Source organism: Xylocopa sonorina, chromosome 15 (assembly GCF_050948175.1).
Source record: "Xylocopa sonorina isolate GNS202 chromosome 15, iyXylSono1_principal, whole genome shotgun sequence".
Taxonomy (NCBI): domain Eukaryota; kingdom Metazoa; phylum Arthropoda; class Insecta; order Hymenoptera; family Apidae; genus Xylocopa; species Xylocopa sonorina.
In genome coordinates, this window is record NC_135207.1 from 4,757,493 (window position 1) to 4,777,705 (window position 20,213).

At 38.4% G+C, this 20,213-nt stretch overlaps 3 protein-coding genes across 5 annotated transcripts; 2 read left to right on the forward strand and 1 right to left on the reverse strand.

Moving 5' to 3' along the window:
- The first annotated feature begins 304 nt into the window (after positions 1 to 304).
- Tacc (transforming acidic coiled-coil protein) lies at positions 305 to 10,371 on the forward strand. Of its 3 annotated transcripts, none has more exons than XM_076907248.1 (6): positions 305 to 437; positions 6,477 to 8,688; positions 8,769 to 9,082; positions 9,243 to 9,472; positions 9,544 to 9,855; positions 9,924 to 10,371. In XM_076907248.1, exons 1-6 carry the CDS (start codon positions 327 to 329, stop codon positions 10,117 to 10,119), a joined length of 3,375 nt encoding a protein of 1,124 aa, XP_076763363.1. In that variant the 5' UTR covers positions 305 to 326; the 3' UTR covers positions 10,120 to 10,371. The 3 variants fall into 3 exon arrangements, with proteins under 3 accessions (XP_076763363.1, XP_076763365.1, XP_076763364.1); XM_076907250.1 differs by lacking the exon at positions 305 to 437 and adding an exon at positions 4,898 to 4,933; XM_076907249.1 differs by lacking the exon at positions 305 to 437 and adding an exon at positions 5,962 to 6,121.
- On the reverse strand, positions 9,845 to 13,416 carry Mi (cyclin E-interacting protein minus). Its single transcript, XM_076907251.1, has 5 exons — positions 13,153 to 13,416; positions 11,896 to 12,673; positions 11,534 to 11,809; positions 10,945 to 11,449; positions 9,845 to 10,871 (listed from the first exon to the last, which is right to left on the reverse strand). Exons 2-5 carry the CDS (start codon positions 12,663 to 12,665, stop codon positions 10,647 to 10,649), a joined length of 1,776 nt encoding a protein of 591 aa, XP_076763366.1. The 5' UTR covers positions 12,666 to 12,673; positions 13,153 to 13,416; the 3' UTR covers positions 9,845 to 10,646.
- Positions 13,417 to 13,530: 114 nt separating this feature from the next.
- On the forward strand, positions 13,531 to 20,170 carry LOC143430543 (ATP-binding cassette sub-family A member 17). Its single transcript, XM_076906865.1, has 16 exons — positions 13,531 to 14,285; positions 14,450 to 14,849; positions 14,930 to 15,097; positions 15,172 to 15,359; positions 15,433 to 15,597; positions 15,677 to 15,785; positions 15,854 to 16,008; positions 16,088 to 17,606; positions 17,678 to 17,803; positions 17,871 to 18,089; positions 18,164 to 18,436; positions 18,521 to 18,825; positions 18,907 to 19,054; positions 19,132 to 19,342; positions 19,428 to 19,641; positions 19,726 to 20,170. Exons 1-16 carry the CDS (start codon positions 13,686 to 13,688, stop codon positions 19,939 to 19,941), a joined length of 5,016 nt encoding a protein of 1,671 aa, XP_076762980.1. The 5' UTR covers positions 13,531 to 13,685; the 3' UTR covers positions 19,942 to 20,170.
- The last annotated feature ends 43 nt before the right edge of the window (positions 20,171 to 20,213 follow it).

A 20,213-nucleotide genomic window follows, 5' to 3' on the forward strand; every position in this document is an offset into this window, starting at 1 on the left:
GGATGTGCGTGCATGATTTTAACGAAACAAAGTTTTATTTCTGCTGATATTTCCATCCGACTTAAGTGACAAACGAAGTGCTGTGAAGGGTCTATGTGCGGTGCGAATATACACGATTTGAAACCATGTCTTTTGTTCAGACCAGCGAAGGTCATGCAGTGTGAATGCTAACGTTAACAATTACTAGTCGCAGAGGAAACGTTTTACCGTTCAGTAAAATAAGTTTCACGATTATTCCGTGTTCGTCGATACTGCGACAGTTAAGATAATAATTTGATTAAGATTGTCGACGAAACGCCAGAAGAAATTTGTGGAATAACATCAGGATGTCGAATCCAAGGCTCGGTGGGACAATCCGTGAAGGGAACCGGGTAGTGCTTCGGGAAATCACAGCATCCCTTCATAATTCTTCGCCTATACTACTTTCCCGTCGCAAGGTATTTATATGCTTCTGCTGCGAACGATAAAGCGGTTCCCAACGCGCATGACAATGAACTTTAAGTCGGCATATTTAGCGTTCTTATCGGTTTATCGTCTCCTTTTTTACTTTGTCACCTTTCCTCCTTGTTTTTATTGTAAACAGTTGTGCCGGAGAACCCCCCTATAAATAAACCCTGAATCTCCAGGAGCACCTTGAAACGAAAATAAGTTTTACTTCCCGCGCGGGAGCATCTTTGTTCGATGTCTAAAAGGAGCGTATGCTCGTATATAGAAAATATGAAATTGTTTTTTTTCCCCTGTGTACGCGCGTCACATTTTGGACACATTCGGCGGACATGTAACTGTACCTTTATTCATTCGCATATATCATAATGCCTATCACGTGCATCGAATGGTTAATTAAGCGACTGAATACAGTTTTAATGCGCAATACGTTAGGTCACTTATCTAAGGTTCTTATAATGCATTCGCGAACCTTTTTATTACTTACACAAACCAGAAACTGGTTTACTCTGTGTGTTATAAAAATGAAACCGGTTTTACAGAGTATTGTAAGAAAAAAACGCGATATACTTTAGTTGATATTTTTATTTGCAGTAAGAGTGAACGACTCTTATATTAGCCTGTAACAGATTTTCTATTTACGCGATTTCATTAAACTTTCGATATTTTCTTCATTTAATCCCCCGTACGCAAAGTCTTGATCGTATTCAAACTACAATTTAACGCTCCACCATCGTTGCACAGGAGAAAGTGCCAATTAATAAGGATAAGATTAAGAGTAGTATCTTGACCAGTATCCATACATTAATAAGATACATATCACGAACAATATTAGCACAACTTTCGAACGAAAATTGTGACCACGAAGGAAGTCGTTTCAATCATTACACGAAAATCGGGAGGAAGCAACAACAATATCCCGTATCCTTTTAAACTTTATTTGATCAAACACGATGTAAGTAATATATTTAAAGTGAAATTGTCTTCAATTCAGCGTAACGAAAACGCAAGTTCTGGTAGATTCGGCTTATCGACTAATTCGCTCTCTTCTTATCTTCTCAGTAATCGAACACTCGATTAACGAGTATCCACGTGACACTCTAGATAGCGCCACACCGTTGCACCGACCGGTGCTATGAATCGTGTCCCACCACTTCCATAGTTGGTGATCTTTGTAGCATAATGCCTGTGCGGCGTGTGCGCGGTTCGACGTTACGACAGCGGCCTAACAGCAGCAAGTGTTAGTTACGCGTATCATCGTGGCGGATCAGTAACGATTACTCTCACGTCGTCGATCATCCTTTACGATCAAGAATTGGCCCGTTCCCACGTTGGTCGCGATCCTGTCGCGAACCTGCCCGACGGATTGGCCGGAATCCGCGTCTCTCGAAAGGTGAGGCGCGTACGCGTTTTGGCAGCATCGTCGTCGCTTCGTCGTGGCCGTGGTGGTGAGACACACGTATCACGCACACACGGACACCCACACGCGCGCGCGCATACACACATGGTGTCGCGTGTCGTCGCAAGGAGCCAGTGGTAGTGGTGGATGTCTAGAGTATCGACTGGAGAATGCGCTGCGCTAATATTAGAATTTCAACCAGAGATATCCTCCGTTGATCGTCAGGTCCGGTAAGTGTCTTCCGGCGAATCCCTCTTCGGTGGAGACAGACCGATTCCGAAGGGGTGAACCGTTTCTCAGACCTACTAGCTTCACGTCACCTTGGTTCTTATCATTCTCCCTTATCGAAAGATATCGGGTAAAGTTCATTTTACGAGAGATGCTATACACGCTCTTTCGGTCTCCTGACAAGTTGAAATCGATGTTCAAGAGTACTCTCGAAGGAAAGGAACCTAGATAGATAGAGGGATGAGAGGAGAGACACACCCCTGCAGAGAAAGAGAGAGAGAGAGAGAGAAGGAGAGAGAGGGCAAGAGAAATGTCTCTGATTCTTCGAGTCTCAACCAGGCCAGATGGGAATGAATCATAGCGATAGTACGTGTTGTGGTCTCGATGATGTCAAGAACACACCGAATAAGGAGAGCGCGGGCTTCTCGAGTTTCGAAGGGAATTGCCTGTGATTGCGATCGGTTCTCGCTCGCTTGAACGCTTCAGGTACGGCGTGCTCGAATGAACGCGTTCACTTTATACCGTAGATTTAACGAATAAAAGGCCGCCACGGTATAATGACAGTCATAATAATCGACGATTCGTCACGGTTCGTGGAAATGTCCTCATCGTTTGAGGCGGGTTAAGGATTCGAATAATTGGTGCGGACGATCCGCTCGATGCGTTGGAATGTGAACATTTTTAAGTCGTATTTCTTCACGTTACACCGAGGGGTCAAGGTGTAGAACCATTCATCACCCCGTCTCTTCTCATTAATCCTTATATATCGGGGTTAATTTGATGCGCGACAAAATTCGACGTTCGATAGTAATTTTAAGGCCACAACGGTCGATTGGGCAAAATTGAAATCGTAGCGAATGATGTAAGTAGTAATCTGATTGTACAATTTGACCGAGCGCGATAATTTATATTGGTCATTCCGTTTGTTTAAGTGCGACGATAAATACTTGATAAAATTGTACGAACAGGTACTCGTCGACTAGAGTACAATCGAGCATTTTATTATGCCTCTGCAACGTGCATGTGCATGTTCTAATTCGCACGAAGAAATGACGCGTCACATTTGTTCTTGTTGACGAAAAAAAAGCATGACGCCGCAAGCAAACGTCGTCCGCCGCCGTCTTATCAGGACGACGTTAACCACGTTTCCGCTTTTCCGCGAATGTCACGGGGGCCGTCGTCTCTGAACGGTTTCTATACGTTTTAAAATCGATTCGCCGCGGGTCCGTAATCGAAGTTGGTCGTGGCGCATTTGCGGGAACACGAAGGACGCGTCCCGAATATGCAGAAGTTTTAAAAATAACCTGAACGCGCGAAACTCCTCGAGATTACGGAATAAATTGCTTCGTTCTTCAAGTACCACCCGTGCAAAATTAGAACTAAATTCAATCCGTTGTATTCCAGTTCCACTGACGCGTTACGGTTTCGTTTCTCGGGTCGATCTGATCTCTTTCATCCGTTTCTGAGGGATTGTAATACTTCGATTGTAATACAAAGAGAAAGATAGACAGATATAAATAGTCGTTAACTTTAATGTTAATTGTAAGATTGCGTGTTAGCCTCCGCTCAATGTTACGCATTGTTATTCACGATTATCACTTTGCATTATCATTTTTCAATTTCAGGTCACGATTATTTGCTTCCTCTCTCCATTATACCGAGCCATGTATGAATGAAATGGGTCTAATGGAAACGCAATTTCTCTTTTAATTAACATCGCGATCATTGTTTCTATTTTCATTGTTCGCTGTTAGAATTATTAACGGCATCGACGAATCGGGGACACGTTCGATTAATTACTCCAAATATTTATGATCCTATTCGTTGTAATTATGTATAATTAAGTGATGACGGATCGTCGAAAAAAAGTGTAATTCGTATGCGATGCAAATTGTTGCATAATTGCAACGGAAGCAACGCGAAGAAATAAAGAAAAACAAAGTCAGCGCTAGTACTAGTATGGAGGTAATGTCTTACTCCATGGAAGAATACGAGCGATACATAATAGTTCGCGTGTTGGATTAGCGTGTGGTTTGCATGTTCTACTTTCTAAATGCATTTGTTACTCATGAAAAGCACGTTCGACGTTCTGGCGCGGTCCGTTTTCGTATATTTAATCGAATCGCAGGCGAATCACTGAGATTTTGTCGTGTTGATTAATAAACGCGAAACTATCGTAGCATTAAATCCGTACAGAATGTATCGACGCGTTCCCAATCGAGTGTACCTTTGAATTAAATCGACTAATTTGTCACGGGCACACCCGGCGTTTCGTTTTCGTTTCGATTTTCCCTGGTTGCGTTGAAGTTTCTAAGATGAACGCCGCTCGGATTCAATTAGCTAGTAAAGCCCGAGGAGAGTGAAATTTGTTGTTCTATCGATAATTAGAACGATTGCCGGGCGTATCTCTGTGAAATATCGTCGGGTTAATGAGTGTTTTGAAGTCACTGAGTCGAATGTTCAAGATACGTAGAAGATACGAATTTTTTTAATTGAACGAACGCGCGCTCTCCCATTAAACGCGGTCGAAGCTTCAAAAAGGCGAAAAGAAACCGTTCCACTGGTAGTTTTGTTTCTTCGCCCGACGGAAGAGGGGACGGATGAAAGAGCGGCGCGTGTAAACGGCTGGGCACCGAAAAAAATACACAAAACCGCGAAAAGGGGTGAATGACAAACGAAAGATGCCTCCGTGTCGTCGGAAATAAACGTGTCAGGGGTGTGGATATATAGGCGGGGAGAAAGTAAGAAAGTTCACTACGTGGGGTTCCGTGAACCCGCGTGTAAATATGGTCTCATATCGGCCAGCAGTGACAACCGAAAGTGGAGGTCCTCTGGGAAGTCATGGGGAATTTCATTTTTAAGGTAATCTCCGCGACACAACCGTTTCTAACTGTAGTCGTCACTGAAATAACACTTGTGCTGGTGCTACGCGAGGACTCCGTTCGTAAAATCGCAGTTTTACTCGGTTCTTAACACTTTTTTTTAAAACCGTGCACGCGTAACCGTAGTTTCTAATTCTTTAAATTAATCAAACATTACTCGTATTTCTTACTTAAATTTTTATCGCGTACGCGATTAACAAGCATTACTCGTGAAATGTCAGCGGAGATCATGGACGATCAGACGCAGACAGTCGGACTGAGTTCATCGATTTTCATCGACATTTAAAAGTGCGGAACACGGTTTTAAATTTCTCGTACGAAGATTCGCCAAAACTGTTAACTGTTCAACGGTGTCTGACAAACATACTCGTCGTGATCGAGAATAAAATAGCTTTTACTATAAAAATGGAAATTTTCGTAAGAAATTCAGAACGCGAAAGAAGTGAAAAATTACGCAAGCAGATACTCTTACAAAACAAAATTCCACCGTTGAAAGGTTAATGTAAAAACGAAAGTAGGCGGTTCGCTTTGGCCGAACAACGAGATTGATTCAGCTAAATTGAAAGTAACGCGAACAATGCCGAATACCATTCGATCGACGCGTTCAATCAAATTCTGATTTATACCGATCAATTTTCATTCAATCTTGAAAGCTACACTCTTTACAATAGATTTTACACTAGCTGAATTTACTCCAATATTGATACATATCGTGGTGTCACCATTATGTTCGTGCGGTTTCCTCTATCCACCGCGAACCGCGATCGTAGACCATCGACGATCGGTACCGGAGATACATTCCTCTTTTTTTGTCGCGAACAGCACCGTACGCTCATAACTGTTCTTGGCATGGTTTCGCGGGCGAGACTGGCGCGAGATCCTGCAAAACAAAATCTCCCTCTCTCTTCTCTCGCCGCCTCACCGGTATATTTTATAATTAGTCCCAGCGAGCAAGAAGTTGCGCAATTTCTGAAAGAAATCCGCGGAGGCTGAACGAACGCGCGAGATCAGCTGACGCGAAAATTCTCTCGTCAGTGAACGTCGATTGCTCGCTGAATGCGCACCTCGACGGGAAGCTTGTTTCGCGGGAAATATGGAGTATATCAATAAGCTGCTGCACCGAGCCGCCGCGATCCCGGCAAGGACGTCGCCTTCGCCCACGCCGCCGGTATTTTGCGTCTCTATTCGTGGAAAGTCCGATTGAACGGGTCCGTGAATTGGCAGGGACGTTTGCAGTTCCTTTGGGCTCGTTCGAGCGTAAGCTTTACCGGGGATTTTCGCGTTAATTAACACGAATGCAACGCTCGGGATTGAATGGGTTCAGGGTTGATCCGGAAGGTCGCCGCCGCCATTGTCTAGAACCGACGCTGTCCTTGGTTTCGGCCTCTACAGCTTTTGCGCATTTCTGCGTGTTGTAATTTTAAATCGTAAATCCGCGACTCCCGCCCTGAGAATATTATTGATAATCGGAAGTAATAATAGCTCGCGCAATCAATTTGACTTGAATTGATTTTTTTTTCCAGAGCGACAACGACAACACTGCGTCGAAAAACGCAGAGCATGAGGTGAAGGTTCAGTTCGCCCGCGAGTTCGCCGACGTTGGATCGATCACCTGCCCGGCACCGGACAGTCTATCCTCGACCAGCAGTTTCCAGAGTATCGCCAGCACCCTCAGCACGAAGAGCACCAGCGGTGACTTCGTACCAAACAGTCCTGCGCAAGCTTTCGACAATTCGTACGCGGATCCGAATATATCCGGCTTGAACGACTTGATACTTGGCTGTGCGAAGATACGATTAAACAGTGACGACGATCCCTCGTTCGACACACTCCAAAACTCGTTAGATTTCAGTCAGGATCAAACGTTCGCGTCTGCTACCGACACATCGCCAGCCGACTTCCCGTTAGATATCCCACCGAGCGAGCATTTGCCGAGGGACTCTCAGAATGTGACTCAAATCATCGAGGATAATTCGGCAACGTGTGATTCCACGTGTTCAACGGTTAATTATACAGAGAACGATCAGGAATCGCCTACAGTAGGCACCGTTTGCATCAAAGAACCGCTACCTATCGCGGTTCTAACGTCCAACAGAAGAAACAGTTTTATACGTCTAGAGGGATTAGGGGAAAGATCGAATTGTTCAAAGGAAAGTAAGGACTTGGCCAACAGCGATTGTCAAACGAATAGCAGCCTCGTGGATGACGCCGAGGAAGTTTTACTGCCGCCTCCTCGTAGCGTAGAGGAGTCTAATTTACATTCGCCCGCGTATCTGTCACCGTGTAAGGAAACGCTGAATGTTTCTAACGAAGAGGGATCTAGCGTGTTAAATAACAGCTCTACAGAAGTTCGTTCTTTGTCATTGAGCTTTGTACCATCTACCACCGTAAATTCAGTATCGAATTCGGAGTCTGTATTCGCAGAACATGCAGAAATACCGTCGTTACCCAGTATACCGACGTTCTCTTCTCTGTTAAATAATACAGATTCTATTCAAAAGTTAAACGAAAGTGATGTCCACGAGATTACAGACAATGTAAATGACTCCCAGACAAGATCCACACCCTCGCTAGATAATTGTAACGAAGTGGCAACGTCATTCTCGCAAATTGTAGACAAAAGTTCAGTTCAAGAAGCACAAGATAAAAGCAGTAGCCTGGTAGAAGAAGTTTCTTCGCATCCCTCCAATAATATCGTAAACGATGAAAAAATTCGATTGAACGATACTCTTATCACGAGACCAAAGACTCCTGAGGTTCAAGAGAATTCCTCTGCAAATATTTGTCAAGCGATTGAGGCACCCATTGCGACGCCAAAAACGCCAGAAGTACAAGAAAATATTTTTCAGCTGATTAAGTTTGTCATTGCAAGATCAAAAACTCCTGAAATACAAGAAATTTCGGCTACAAGTGCTTGTCAGGCGATTGAGACCCCCATTGTGAGGCCAACAACACCTGAGATACAGGAGAAGTTGGTTACAAATATTTGTCAAGCGAATGAAACTTCTATTGCGAGACCAACAACACCTGAAGTACAGGAGAACTTGGTTACAAGTATTTGTCAGCTGAACGAGACTCCCGTTGCGAGACCAAAAACTCCTGAGATACACGAGGACTCCGTTACAAGTATTCATCAGACGGTTGATATTCCCGTTGTAAGACCAAAGACTCCTGAAATACGTGAAAACTCGATTACAAGTGTTTATCAGACAATCGACACTTGCGCTGCGAGATCAAAAACGCCTGAGCTTCACGAAAATTCCGCTTCAAATACTTTCCAGGAGATTAAGTACAGCAATAACGTATCCAGTAATATTTTAGAATTGTCTCCATCAAAAGAGACTAGCCTAGAGATAAATGGTACTGCTTCTAAAGAGGAAGAACTAGAAACTACAAAGCTAAATGAATCTCCTAGCAAGAAGAGTGCGGATGATTTGGACAGTACACGTACAATAGATTCGATAAAGAACGAAGAAAACGAGGAGTTCAATGAAAGAAAGCTAGACACAACCGTTACACTACAAGATGAGGATTTTTTGACTTCGAAAAACGTATCGGAAGCAGAACAGTACACGGACTTTAAGCCACAACGACAGAGCACCTCGTTGGCTACGTTGAACATCGAACATCCAAATTTCGAAGAACTGAAAGCTGCCGCTAAACAGGTCGCCAATGATATTTTTAACTCCTCATTGGAGTTACCAGAAGACGATTTCGTCAGCGCGACTTCTGACAGTGAGTTTTTATTTATGTCAGATTTCTTTTTTCAATGCTCTGACTATACAATGTCTATTAATACAGATTTTATATTGCAGTCTTCCAAGATCCTAAGAGCTTCGATTTTTTGATAAATTACGGCAACTCGAAAACCATCAATCGTTTGAGAACCGAATCTTTGTATGTAAAATTTGACCCATTGGTAGGAGAGGGTACCAGTATGTTACCTCAAGCGAATGCTCAGCCTATAAACGAAGAACAGAACGGCAAAAGCGAAAACGTACCCGCGAATGTAGTCACTCCTAAGCGTAATCCTGCCATAGCAGCTATAGACAGGCTTCTTTTTTATAGTCCTATTTGTACGAGTATGACACAGAAGACGGAAGAGCCCGAAGAAAAAATGGCAAGCAAAGTATGTTTCAGTTACGTCCTACCACTTGTTAACCTTTTCTAATCCAAGGTTCAAAAATACAATCCATCTTACTTTTTATTGGTCATCAGGCGCCACTTTTTTCTAAATTTCTAAATTACGTACGAGATATATTATATTATATTATGCTCTTATTGTGCAGGAACAACTTGTGGAGGAACCGAAATCGGATACTCCACTTATTACCGACGTTAATATGAGCAGAGAATTAGAATTAGTAAGAACAACCGTACTACAATTAGAAGAAGAACTAGAGAAACAGAAAAAGGAATACGAAGCTGAATTGGATAAACAAAAAAATGCTTACCAGGAAAAAATCAATAAATTACAAGCACAAATAGCCCAGGAGGTAAAAAGTAAATCTCAAATGACGTAAGTCTGTTTATTATTCGTATTGCTATGGTTTAAATAGATTGAAAATGATTGAGATATTGTTTTTACAGAGTCGTAGTCGAAGAGTATGAAAAATCGATTAGTCGACTGCTCACGGAGAGGGAAAGGGATCGCACGAATTTCGAACAGGAAAAAGCGAAAATCCAAGAGGAATTACAAGCTACGAATGTTCATTTAACCAATACGGAGGCTGCTTTTAACGATGTTCATCAAAAGTACGAGAAGCTCAAAGCAGTTGTGTCTGCATATAAAAGTAATGAAACAGTACTGAAAGAGAGTATTCAGGAGAACATGGATACCATAAAAGGATTAGAAACGCGATACGACCAATTGAAGAATCATGCTATGGTACAGCTTGAAAAGTATGTATTTGGAAAGATTAAACTAAAGTACGAAAGAAACACTTTATTATACTTGTTAAATATTACAGAGCTAATTTCGAATTGGATGCTATAAGAAAACAACATGAAGATGAAACGGTGAAGCTGCACGCGATGGTACGGAAAGCAGAACTTAAAAGTAATTCACTAGCTGAATTGGTCGAGCAGAAAACTAAAGAGAATAAAGAATTAACGCAAATACTAGATGAGGTGATCGCCAGGGTGGGTCACCATAATTCAGACTAGAAAAGCGGAAGGATAAACGAAGTATCGCGAGCGCAACGCGATTAGTTTTTATTTTTTTACTCGCCCCATAAATGTTTTAGATACAACCGAATAATTAATATATAATATGTACACATGTGTTGTTTCTAAATTTATTAATTGCAAATTATGTTTCATTTCAGAGAAGCACCTATTATTAATTATTTATAAGTTGTGAAATATATATATATATATAATATTTTGCCGCTAATAAAAAAATAGGCATAAAAACAACCTCTCAGATTTTTATGTTTATGTAGTAAAAATATATCAACTTTTCACAAATAGTATCAACATTCACAAGACACACGTTATATGTTTTACGCGATTTGTTATAATACACTTCAATGCAACATCTCACTATATTCGGATAAATAAAATTCATTGTTTATACATATATTATACACCGACGTACAAAGTATCAACGTTTAAACATTGATATTTTTGTGATAAATAGTGTACTCTTGCGTAAAGTTAAGTCAATTTTGTTTCTACATCAATGAGTATTGTCAATCAGCTGGTCTTGCATCGACTACAAACACAACGTGATGTTTTGCCAATTTTAACATACGATCACTTGTACTTCCCGGCTTTCGAGGAATATTCTTATTCTCGAGATCAGGCATGTATTTTTTAATAGTCCGCGCCAAATTCGTAGCGTAATGCTTGAACTGTGGATGAGTCATACCTATTCCCTTGCTTCGTAACGCTTCTGCTACTGCCCACAGTAATTTCTAAACGCACACGTATTACATTGCATTATACGATAAAACACAGTTGTCTAAGAATGAAAAAAAAACCCTTTACCTTTCTGTGAGCGTCACTAAGCTCACATCTTCCTTCGTTCAAAGATGATTTGCTTTTTTCAATTACGTTACTAGATGAATGCCTGTCCCACGTGTTTACTGTGTTATGCAATTCATGAGAGCAGTCAAATGATAAGCTTTTTGCCCATTTGCATCTTGGCCCTTCCAATTCTTCTTCGCTTTTCCTTTTTCTCGATTCGTCGATATTTAATTTTTGAGTACTCTCAGAATCGTTCTCCTTTGTATTTTGCGTGAATAACGCACGTTTGATACTTTGGGGATTTGATCCAGTTGTAAGCGACTTGCTTGGACCAGCTCGGTCTGGAGGGGGGCTCTGGAAGAGAGCTCGTTTCGACGTTTCGATCTTGGTCTTTAATGGACTAGGCCCGTCTAAAATCAACCGTCGCGCCACTTTCTTCTTCGTCGAGCTCTTTGGAGTACCCCTGGGACTTTTGCCTCGTGGACTCTTACCCCGTGGACTTTTGCCTTTTTTAACCGTCGGTTTTCTAAATATAAAGAAGGGAATCATAATGATATACCTTAAATCAGTAAATCCTCATGGAATATAGTGTATCGAGTTTGATGCATACTTAATGTTTAACACTAAAAGTTTTTTATTATTGAGCGCTAATCCTTGTAAATTCGCACTAGAGAATACTTTTCTTCTCCTCGTCAAATGATTTAATCTCTTCCCTGGACTTTGGCCATTGTTACGTTTAGCCAAAAGATTCCGCTTTTTGGCACTTCCTGGTGCCGGTTTAGAAAACCATACAGTACAAGTGGACTGAGTCTCAGCTCCTATATATCTTTCACATAATTTCGATGTGAGACTTTCAAATTCCTCTACCGCTTTATTTCTATTGTAACTAAAGAAACATGAAAAGTACTGTTAAAAATTTCTTCCTAAGGATGCTAGAAATTGTGGAGATCGTACATTAGCATATGTACTTACTGTATTCCATGATATTTATGATGATATGCTTCAGGCCATACCAAAGTGGCAGCTTTTTTCTCATCAACAGTATAATAAAGTAGTGATTCTACTTGCGGAAATGCAAAGGACACTTGTTTTATTTTATTTTCAACCATAGTCACTTGTACCTGTTCAGAGTTTAAAAATTTTGCTCCAGTGTCACTAACAGCAACTATGCTTTTCTCATTAGTAGGAACTACATTCTCTATTCTAAAATTATCACCACAATTGTTCTTTAAGTCTATTGTATCTAGATTATTACTAATGTTACTTTGATATTGAGGATCACAAGCATCAAAAGCAGTACTTAAGTTTCTAGGCGTGCTTTTGGTGTGCTGATAACTATTTGTACTTATATTTTCTTTCTGTTGTTCTGGGGATTCCCCGTTTACATCGTGTTGCATTCGCCTGTCTTGTAAAACGCACGGCGTCCAAAATAAATCTTTATTCTCATAAATACGTAATAATAATTCCGAACAGTCTGTTCTGCATATCGTCAGCTTGGGTGGTGGTGGTACACCACACAGGAATTTGTTAATTCTGGCTAGTAAATTGTTATCAGATTTAGCTACCAAGTCAGCCTGAGAAGGTTTTTTAGGACTAGCTACCACTGGCAGTTCGTTTGCCAGTGGTGCATCGAACCGATTGTCGTCCTCATAGTCGCTATTAAACATCTCTGGACTGGAAATATTTGGAAGTTCGCTCCCAATTGTGGGACTTCCATCTCTGTTGAGATAACAGCAATCCATCGCATTGTCTGTTTTAGAAAATGTGCAAATCGCTTAAGTAATTAACAATTTTTTCATAACTTCAACAAATAGAATATTTGTTGTTGAACTTAAATAATTTATTGCCATTTTGTGTACACTATTTAAAATACATAGATCTGCCTCAGCATAATAAAAATAGAATTTATAGAACGAGAGTTTCGTATGCTTGTTCGCTAAATAAAATATTTGTTACAAGCGTACATGTTATCTAACCTTATAAAGAATAGCATTAACAATCGCGTTATCATGGGAAATTTTAATGGAAGTGGTTTTTAATTGCTCAAATGATTAATAGCTTGTGCGTATTTTATTTATCAGTTAGATAAGAATCAATGTCAACAACGAGCAGCTCGTTGCTTCGTTAGTCTTTAGGGTACACAACTGTACATCGGAATTTGTCGTATTTTAAATGAAAATACACAAAAGAATACTCCCATACTGTGCACGCAGATTCGAATTTACTTACGTCTCTCGTGAATCGACGTTCAAGTATTTCTCGCTCAATAATCTATTGAATATTGGCTAACAGCCAGATTTATCTGTTTTCGAGTTTTCGATACCCGAGACACACAGTTCACTACGCATAACACTAACGCGTACGTCATAATCTAACAGCATCGACAGCATGTCTCATCCTTAAGGCTGCTTTTTCTCTCACTCGTGACTTTCACCGGGTAGTGCGACGGGAATGTAGGCCAGCAATGGTTACTTATTCGTGCTTTCGCATCTTAAAAAAAATAGTATTATCTCGAACGATTATCTGACGTGGGCATACGCTGACAGTTTTAAACGGCTAAACAGTGCGCAGAAAGTTGTAGGGAAAGATGGTTTACGATGATTCATACATCAATTCTTTTAATTAATTCATTGTACTTTTTTGAACTTTCAATGGCATTCTATAACTTATCGGATTATATACAGAAAGCGCAGACACTTTGTCGTGTGATTACATTTTACTGACAGATTTCTAAACAAGTTGTTATTAATAGTGACTGAAAAATGATGGATAAAGTGAGGACTTTTGGTCTGCTTTTATACAAGAATTTAATGGTCAGAAAAAGACATTGGATTATGACAATATTTGTACAATGTTTAATACCCATTGCCTTGTTCACGTTGATACAAGCCGTTAGAGATTATAGTGTGGAATCACCAATTTGGAATAATGAAACCTATTATCCTATTGAAACCAAAGAGAAATTGACAGCAATAAATAGAGAATTTACACTTTTACACTATGCACCGCAGAATGCGTATACGGAAAGTATTATCGAGGATGTTCGTATGTGCTTGAATCTGCCACATAATAAAGTAACAGGCTTTCCAACCGAGGATGATATGATTGACGCTTACATAGCAATACAAGTTCAAAAACCAGATACTCAAGTTTTTGCGGTTGTGTTTGAGCAATATAATACAACTGATTTAAGATACAAAATCAGGCATGCCTTCAGAATTCCAACAATTTTGTTCCAAGATATGTTTGAAGAGTTATATCATAGTCTTTATATAGATGCAATACCATTTTTACCATTACAAATTTGCGTTGATGAATCTTTGATAAAACATGCAGCACCACATCCTATAATGGATACAAAGGTAATATTACATATATACAATTTTAGTACTTTGAAGCACAGCGATTTCGTTACAAGTTCATCTATTTGAATTACATTCAATTGGAGCTTCAAAAATGCTGATATTACAATGAAGTTTGAAGCTATGTATCATGGAAGTAAATGATTAATTTGATTTCATTTTAGGTGTCAATACAAGGAATGCCCTATCCCCGATTCATTAAAGTACACGAGTCTGATAAAATATCAAGAATGGCAATATGTATGTTTGCAGTTATTGCTTTTTTAATTCCACTTTGCATAGAAACAAATTATGCAACAAAGGAAAAGTATATCGGTGTTAATGTTTTAATGGCAATGAATGGTGTAAAACATTATCAGAATTTATTAAGCTGGTTGGTCACTGGCACTGTGTTTAGTATTTTTTATATAATTCCAATAATAATATTATTTAAGAATACTTTTTCTGGAAATGCTGATCCATATCTGTACCACAGTAATACATTTATATTTTGGCTAATACTTACAGCACATATTGCTCATTTAATATCGTTTGGTATGCATGTTGCTGCATATTTCTCAAACCGTAAGTTTTCACAAAACAGAACAAAAAAGTGTAATCCTTGTAGAATATAGTTATGATGTTCTACAAATTTTTTCTTCTAGCACGTTTTGTGATAACAACACTGTCAATTATTTACACTGCTTCTTTTTCACTTCATGGACATTTGTTAAAGGAGAATGCTTTTACAATAATTCCATTTTTGGGAATATTGTTCCCAAACATTTTACTCTATAGATTTCTTGAAGAAGTGAATGCATATGAAACTCAATGTATGTAGACATTATTTAAATGTATACTTGATGGATTGAATTTTTAGAAAATATTAAGGATTTAAAATTTTTAGTAACCGGTATGCAATGGTCAAACATGTTTGTGACTGGCGAAGCTCAATATAATATTACTGGATCTATTGGATTTATCCTTATTTTTTCTCTTCTGGGCGTTTTACTACATTTTTCTCTGGCTATATATATTAATGCTATACTTCCAGGAAAATATGGAGTTCGTGAAGATCCACTTTATTTTTTGAAGGTGAATTTTATCTATTGTGTATTTGTATTTCTGTATTAGATATTTTTACAGTAGAAGTGCATATTCCTTTTAGAATTTAAGGAAGAATAAAGTATGTCTTGATGAAGACATTGAAGATTTTGATTACGATGATATTGACAATGAAAATTTTGAACCAGTTACAAAGGGTGTACTTACTCCTGGAATTCAAATTCGTAATCTTAAAAAGACGTATAAAAGCTTTTGCTTACGGAAAACAGTGAGTTCATCTAACTTACATTGATTCACTTTCTTTGTTGTCCAATAACATGAATCAACAATAATTCATTTTAATATAGGCAATTGAAGCTTTAAAGGGAATTTCAATGGATTTATATAAAGGACAAATAACAGCTTTATTGGGACATAATGGAGCTGGGAAAACTACACTTATGTCTATTTTAACAGGTATAAACATTACTCTTCTGATATCAAGAATGTATATTCAAATATTGTTATGAAATATTTCTTGTTAGGTGTAATAAGTGCGACCACTGGAAAAGTCCTTATAAATGGTAAAAACATAGCAGAAAATTTACAGTTAATTAGAAATGATTTGGGCTTATGCCCGCAAGAGAATATGGTTTTTCCTGATTTAAGTGTATTTGAGCAATTGGAATTCTTTGGCCTAGTTAGTATTTGTATAAAATTACATAATACTAAATATAAACATTAAATATAAAATGTTTACATTGTATGTACTATTTTAGTTGAAAGGTGTAAATAAGAAACGAAAACAAATCCGACAGGATGTTAATGTCCTGCTTACTAAATTGAAGCTACAAGAGAAAAGAAACGTTCTTCCAAGCAAGCTGTCTGGAGGTCAGAAGAGAAGATTGTGTCTCGGAATGGCTCTTATTGGCGATGCTAGTATTATAATTTTAGACGAACCAACATCTGGAATGGATCCTGAAACCAGAAGGGACATATGGGATATTATATTAAAAATAAGAGGCAAAAAAACAATCTTAATTAGTACACATAACATGGAGGAAGCTGATATCCTTGGCGATCGAATCGCCATTGTACACGGAGGACGGTTAAAATGCTATGGCACATCGATGTTTTTGAAGAAACAGTATGGCTACGGTCACATAGAAGTTACATTGTCAACAAAATCATGGTGTAACGCGGATAAAGTTATAAATAAATTTGATCCGAGAACACAACAAATAAGCGTGGATAACGAGAAAATCGTTTTAAGCGTACCAAACACCGAAACTTTACCACAGTGTTTAGACAAAGTGGAAGAACAGAAGAAGACTTTAGGAGTTACAGGGGTCAGCGTGTCACTCATTACTCTGGAAGAAGTATTCTTAAAAGTAATTAACAGAGAAGATAGTGGCAAACATTTGAACGAATTATTCTGTCCTCCGTCGCAAAAAGTGGAAGGATGGAGTTTATATATGCAGGCTATTTTAGCACTGTATCATAAAAAACTGACCTATACTACGAAAAATTTGGGTAACTTGTTACAAATATTGTTGTTACCACTTTTGTCGGTTGTTCTAATGGGCCTAAGTTACAGTACACCTGGTGATTCGACAACGGTATTTCCATTAGAACTTAATATGTACAGATATCCAAAATCTGTTTATTCCTCTACAAACAGAACTATTGGTATCGAGTACGAAAATTCAGTAAAACATTTCGGTGGATCTGTAAAGGAGATAGGAAAGAATGTAAGCGTTACAAGCGCTCTGTTGGATCATGCCGTTCAAGATATTGCAGAATATCGTAATAATTATATTGTCTCTGCGGAATTTAATATTTCTAACGGTATTTTGTACGCTAACGGCTTTTACTCCAAAATTGCAATGCACAGTGTACCACTAACCATGAATTTAGTGTCTAATACACTAATCAAGAGCATGGCTGGTACTGAGTATTCTATCCACGTTTCAAGTCAAAAGTTACCAGACAGTCTGTCCACATCAGCGTTATACGAAATGAGTACGCGTATAGAAGCGGAATCTTTGATGCGAGTATTGGTCTTTTGCTGCTTCTTCTTTCCTACTGTAGCTTTGTTCCTCGCGCACCCTTTTCAGGAAATGGAAACTAAAATGAAGCAACTCCAAAGAATGACAGGTGTCACATCTTGTGCTTATTGGCTTACTATGTTTACTTTTGACTTTTTAATTTTTGCTGTATCCACAGTTATCATTGTACTAGGATTTTACTTCTTGGACATTATTTTGGATATACGATTATATTACAGTACAGAAATATGTAAGTTGACAAGGATGAGAATTATTGTGAGTGTTGAGGGGAAAACTTTATTACATTCTCTTTGTTTTCAGTAATAATGATGCTATTGTTACTACTTTTTGGCATGAGTTCCCTGTTTATAACGTATATCTTCAGCTTTGTCGATAAATCAAAAAACACTGTACAAACTATTTTAAGTATTGTACCGGTTGGATTAGGTAAGTTGTATTTGGTCATCGAATTAAGAAAAAAAAGGAAAGATAACAATTTTTTATCGTATTTCAGTTTTATTCCAATATCTTCTACATGAAGTAACTTCTAATTTCGCTAATTTAAAAGTTTTGTACTCAATTCAAAAGAGATTAGCTCATTTTATACCTCATGTAAGCCTATTTCATGGTCAATTATCATTCTTCAAAGTGGCACTACAAAACGCAAAGTGCCGTCAATTACCAAATCAACTTCTAGACATAGTTTGCCTGAGTTATAACAAGGTTTGCTGTGGTACGAGTTTATCTGTAATATATTTTAATAAATATTTTATCTTGTGGCAAGATGTAATCAAGACTCGCTCTTAGATCTGGACTGCACGGATGGAGTGTGTAAAAACCAAATTCCTTACTTTTCTAATTTTGACATTGACATGAGCTTGGGAGAATGTGTCCTCTACTTATGTCTCACGCCATTCATATATTTCGCCATACTAATCATTCTAGAGGAACGTATACCTCAAAAACTGAAGGCTAAGATATTGAATCAAAATTTAAAGAATGCTTGCGACTTTAAAGACGACCAAGTGAAAAAGGAGAAGCATATAGTAGCATTAGAGATTAGAAGATTGCAAAATCGTGGTATGTTGATAACAATAAGATGAACTCTTTCAGCCAGATGAATGGATAAAAGAAAAAATAATGCAAACATTACATAACGTTTAGGTGCAGCAGAAAAAATTGCTGAAGAACCAACTAAAACAGTTCCTACCATTGAAAACGATTTCTTAGAGAGTCCAGGGAACAACAACGATAATCTGTTTTTAGTATACGAATTAAGCAAGTATTATGGAAAGTTAATGGCAGTGCAGGAGATCAGTTTTCGTGTGAAGCAACGAGAATGCTTCGGATTGCTTGGCGTTAATGGCGCAGGCAAAAGTACAACGTTTAGAATGCTGACTGGTGAAGAAATGCCAGATAGTGGCACTATGTATTTAGGAAAATCAGAAATTTATACTGATAGAAAAAATGTAATGTATTATTACTCTTGTATCCTTTTTTTCATACATTTTCAATTGCAATGCTATATTTATAAATTTTTTTTCACTTAGTATCTTAGTCAAATGGGATATTGTCCTCAAACTGATGCATTGCTTACTTCTTTGAATTCATTCGATCATTTACGGTTATTTGCCACGCTTCGTGGTATTCCCAGATCAAAAGTGGATTTAGAAGTTAACAAGTGGATTAATCGCCTCAGTATGTTATATATCTCTTCTTCCTCTTTAATTGAGTACATCGTTGTACAAAATTATGAGACTTGTTTGTTACATTAGACTTAAATGCTTGTATGCATCAGCCAAGTGGTACTTACAGCGGTGGAAACAAACGACGTTTAAACATTGCTATGGCACTTATTGGAAATCCAACGCTCGTTTTATTGGATGAACCAACGACTGGCGTTGATCCTGCCGCCAGGAGGTCGCTTTGGAATATACTTCAATCCTGCCAAGCAATGGGACAGGCCATTATACTTACCTCTCACAGGTACTTTAGCCGATTTAGTAATATGTCCTATTGAGAAATTGTTATACAACTCTATTTGCATAAAAAGAATATATATTTGTAATAGTATGGAAGAATGCGAAGCTTTGTGCAACAGACTAGTTATTATGGTGAAAGGTCAATTGGTTTGCATTGGCGCTAGCCAAGAATTGAAGCAACGATTCGGCGCCGGTTATGATATTCACATTAAATTGAATCCCTGCCGCACGGACGAAGATGTCCATTCTATAAAAAGAATTATACAATCTTCTTTGCCATGTGAAATTAGGGACGAGAATTTGGTAATAATTCTAAATTAATGCGAAAACGTTTATGGATGCATACGCAGAATTTTCAATCGTATTCCTTTATTTTTCAATTCTCAGGGACTTATCGCGTATCACGTGAGTGATATTGGAACAACGTGGGAAAAAATGTATAGTACAATGACCGACTTGAAACGACAATACAGTTGTATTGAAGATTACGCTGTATTATCGGCCACATTGGAACAGCTATTCATTCAATTCGCCAGAGGATCCGAATCAACAAAGCTTGAAGCGGCTACTATGGATTCCACTACGCAAACGGTAGATGTATAAATATCGTGGTGATATTATAAAATGAATGTGATTTTATTAAGCTTAAGCACCCTCTTCTAATCGTATAAAAGTAAGTTTGTGTTGTGCTTACGTTCTATATCTGTATGTAGTTCATTTTAAGGAAGTTATTTATTTAAAAGTGTATATTTGAATTTTTACGAGAATTAAAAGAATATTTTTAAAGAATATTGCAAGCAATATGTACGCAAATAAAGAACACTTAAAAATATTATTGAACACAAATACTTATTATAGATATTTTCCAGTAAGAG

Excerpts from the sequence above, each read along its gene's own strand:
- Tacc (XM_076907248.1), top strand. The coding sequence starts at position 327 with ATGTCGAATCCAAGGCTCGGTGGGACAATCCGTGAAGGGAACCGGGTA. Across the intron at positions 438-6,476 it reads TACTACTTTCCCGTCGCAAG|AGCGACAACGACAACACTGC; the intron begins GTATTTATATGC and ends TTTTTTTTCCAG. Across the intron at positions 9,856-9,923 it reads GCTATGGTACAGCTTGAAAA|AGCTAATTTCGAATTGGATG; the intron begins GTATGTATTTGG and ends TAAATATTACAG.
- Mi (XM_076907251.1), bottom strand. The coding sequence starts at position 12,665 with ATGGATTGCTGTTATCTCAACAGAGATGGAAGTCCCACAATTGGGAGC. Across the intron at positions 11,450-11,533 it reads CTTTTAGTGTTAAACATTAA|AAAACCGACGGTTAAAAAAG; the intron begins GTATGCATCAAA and ends CTTTATATTTAG. Across the intron at positions 10,872-10,944 it reads TTAGTGACGCTCACAGAAAG|AAATTACTGTGGGCAGTAGC; the intron begins GTAAAGGGTTTT and ends GTGTGCGTTTAG.
- LOC143430543 (XM_076906865.1), top strand. The coding sequence starts at position 13,686 with ATGATGGATAAAGTGAGGACTTTTGGTCTGCTTTTATACAAGAATTTA. Across the intron at positions 15,098-15,171 it reads GAATGCATATGAAACTCAAT|TAACCGGTATGCAATGGTCA; the intron begins GTATGTAGACAT and ends TAAAATTTTTAG. Across the intron at positions 16,009-16,087 it reads AATTGGAATTCTTTGGCCTA|TTGAAAGGTGTAAATAAGAA; the intron begins GTTAGTATTTGT and ends GTACTATTTTAG.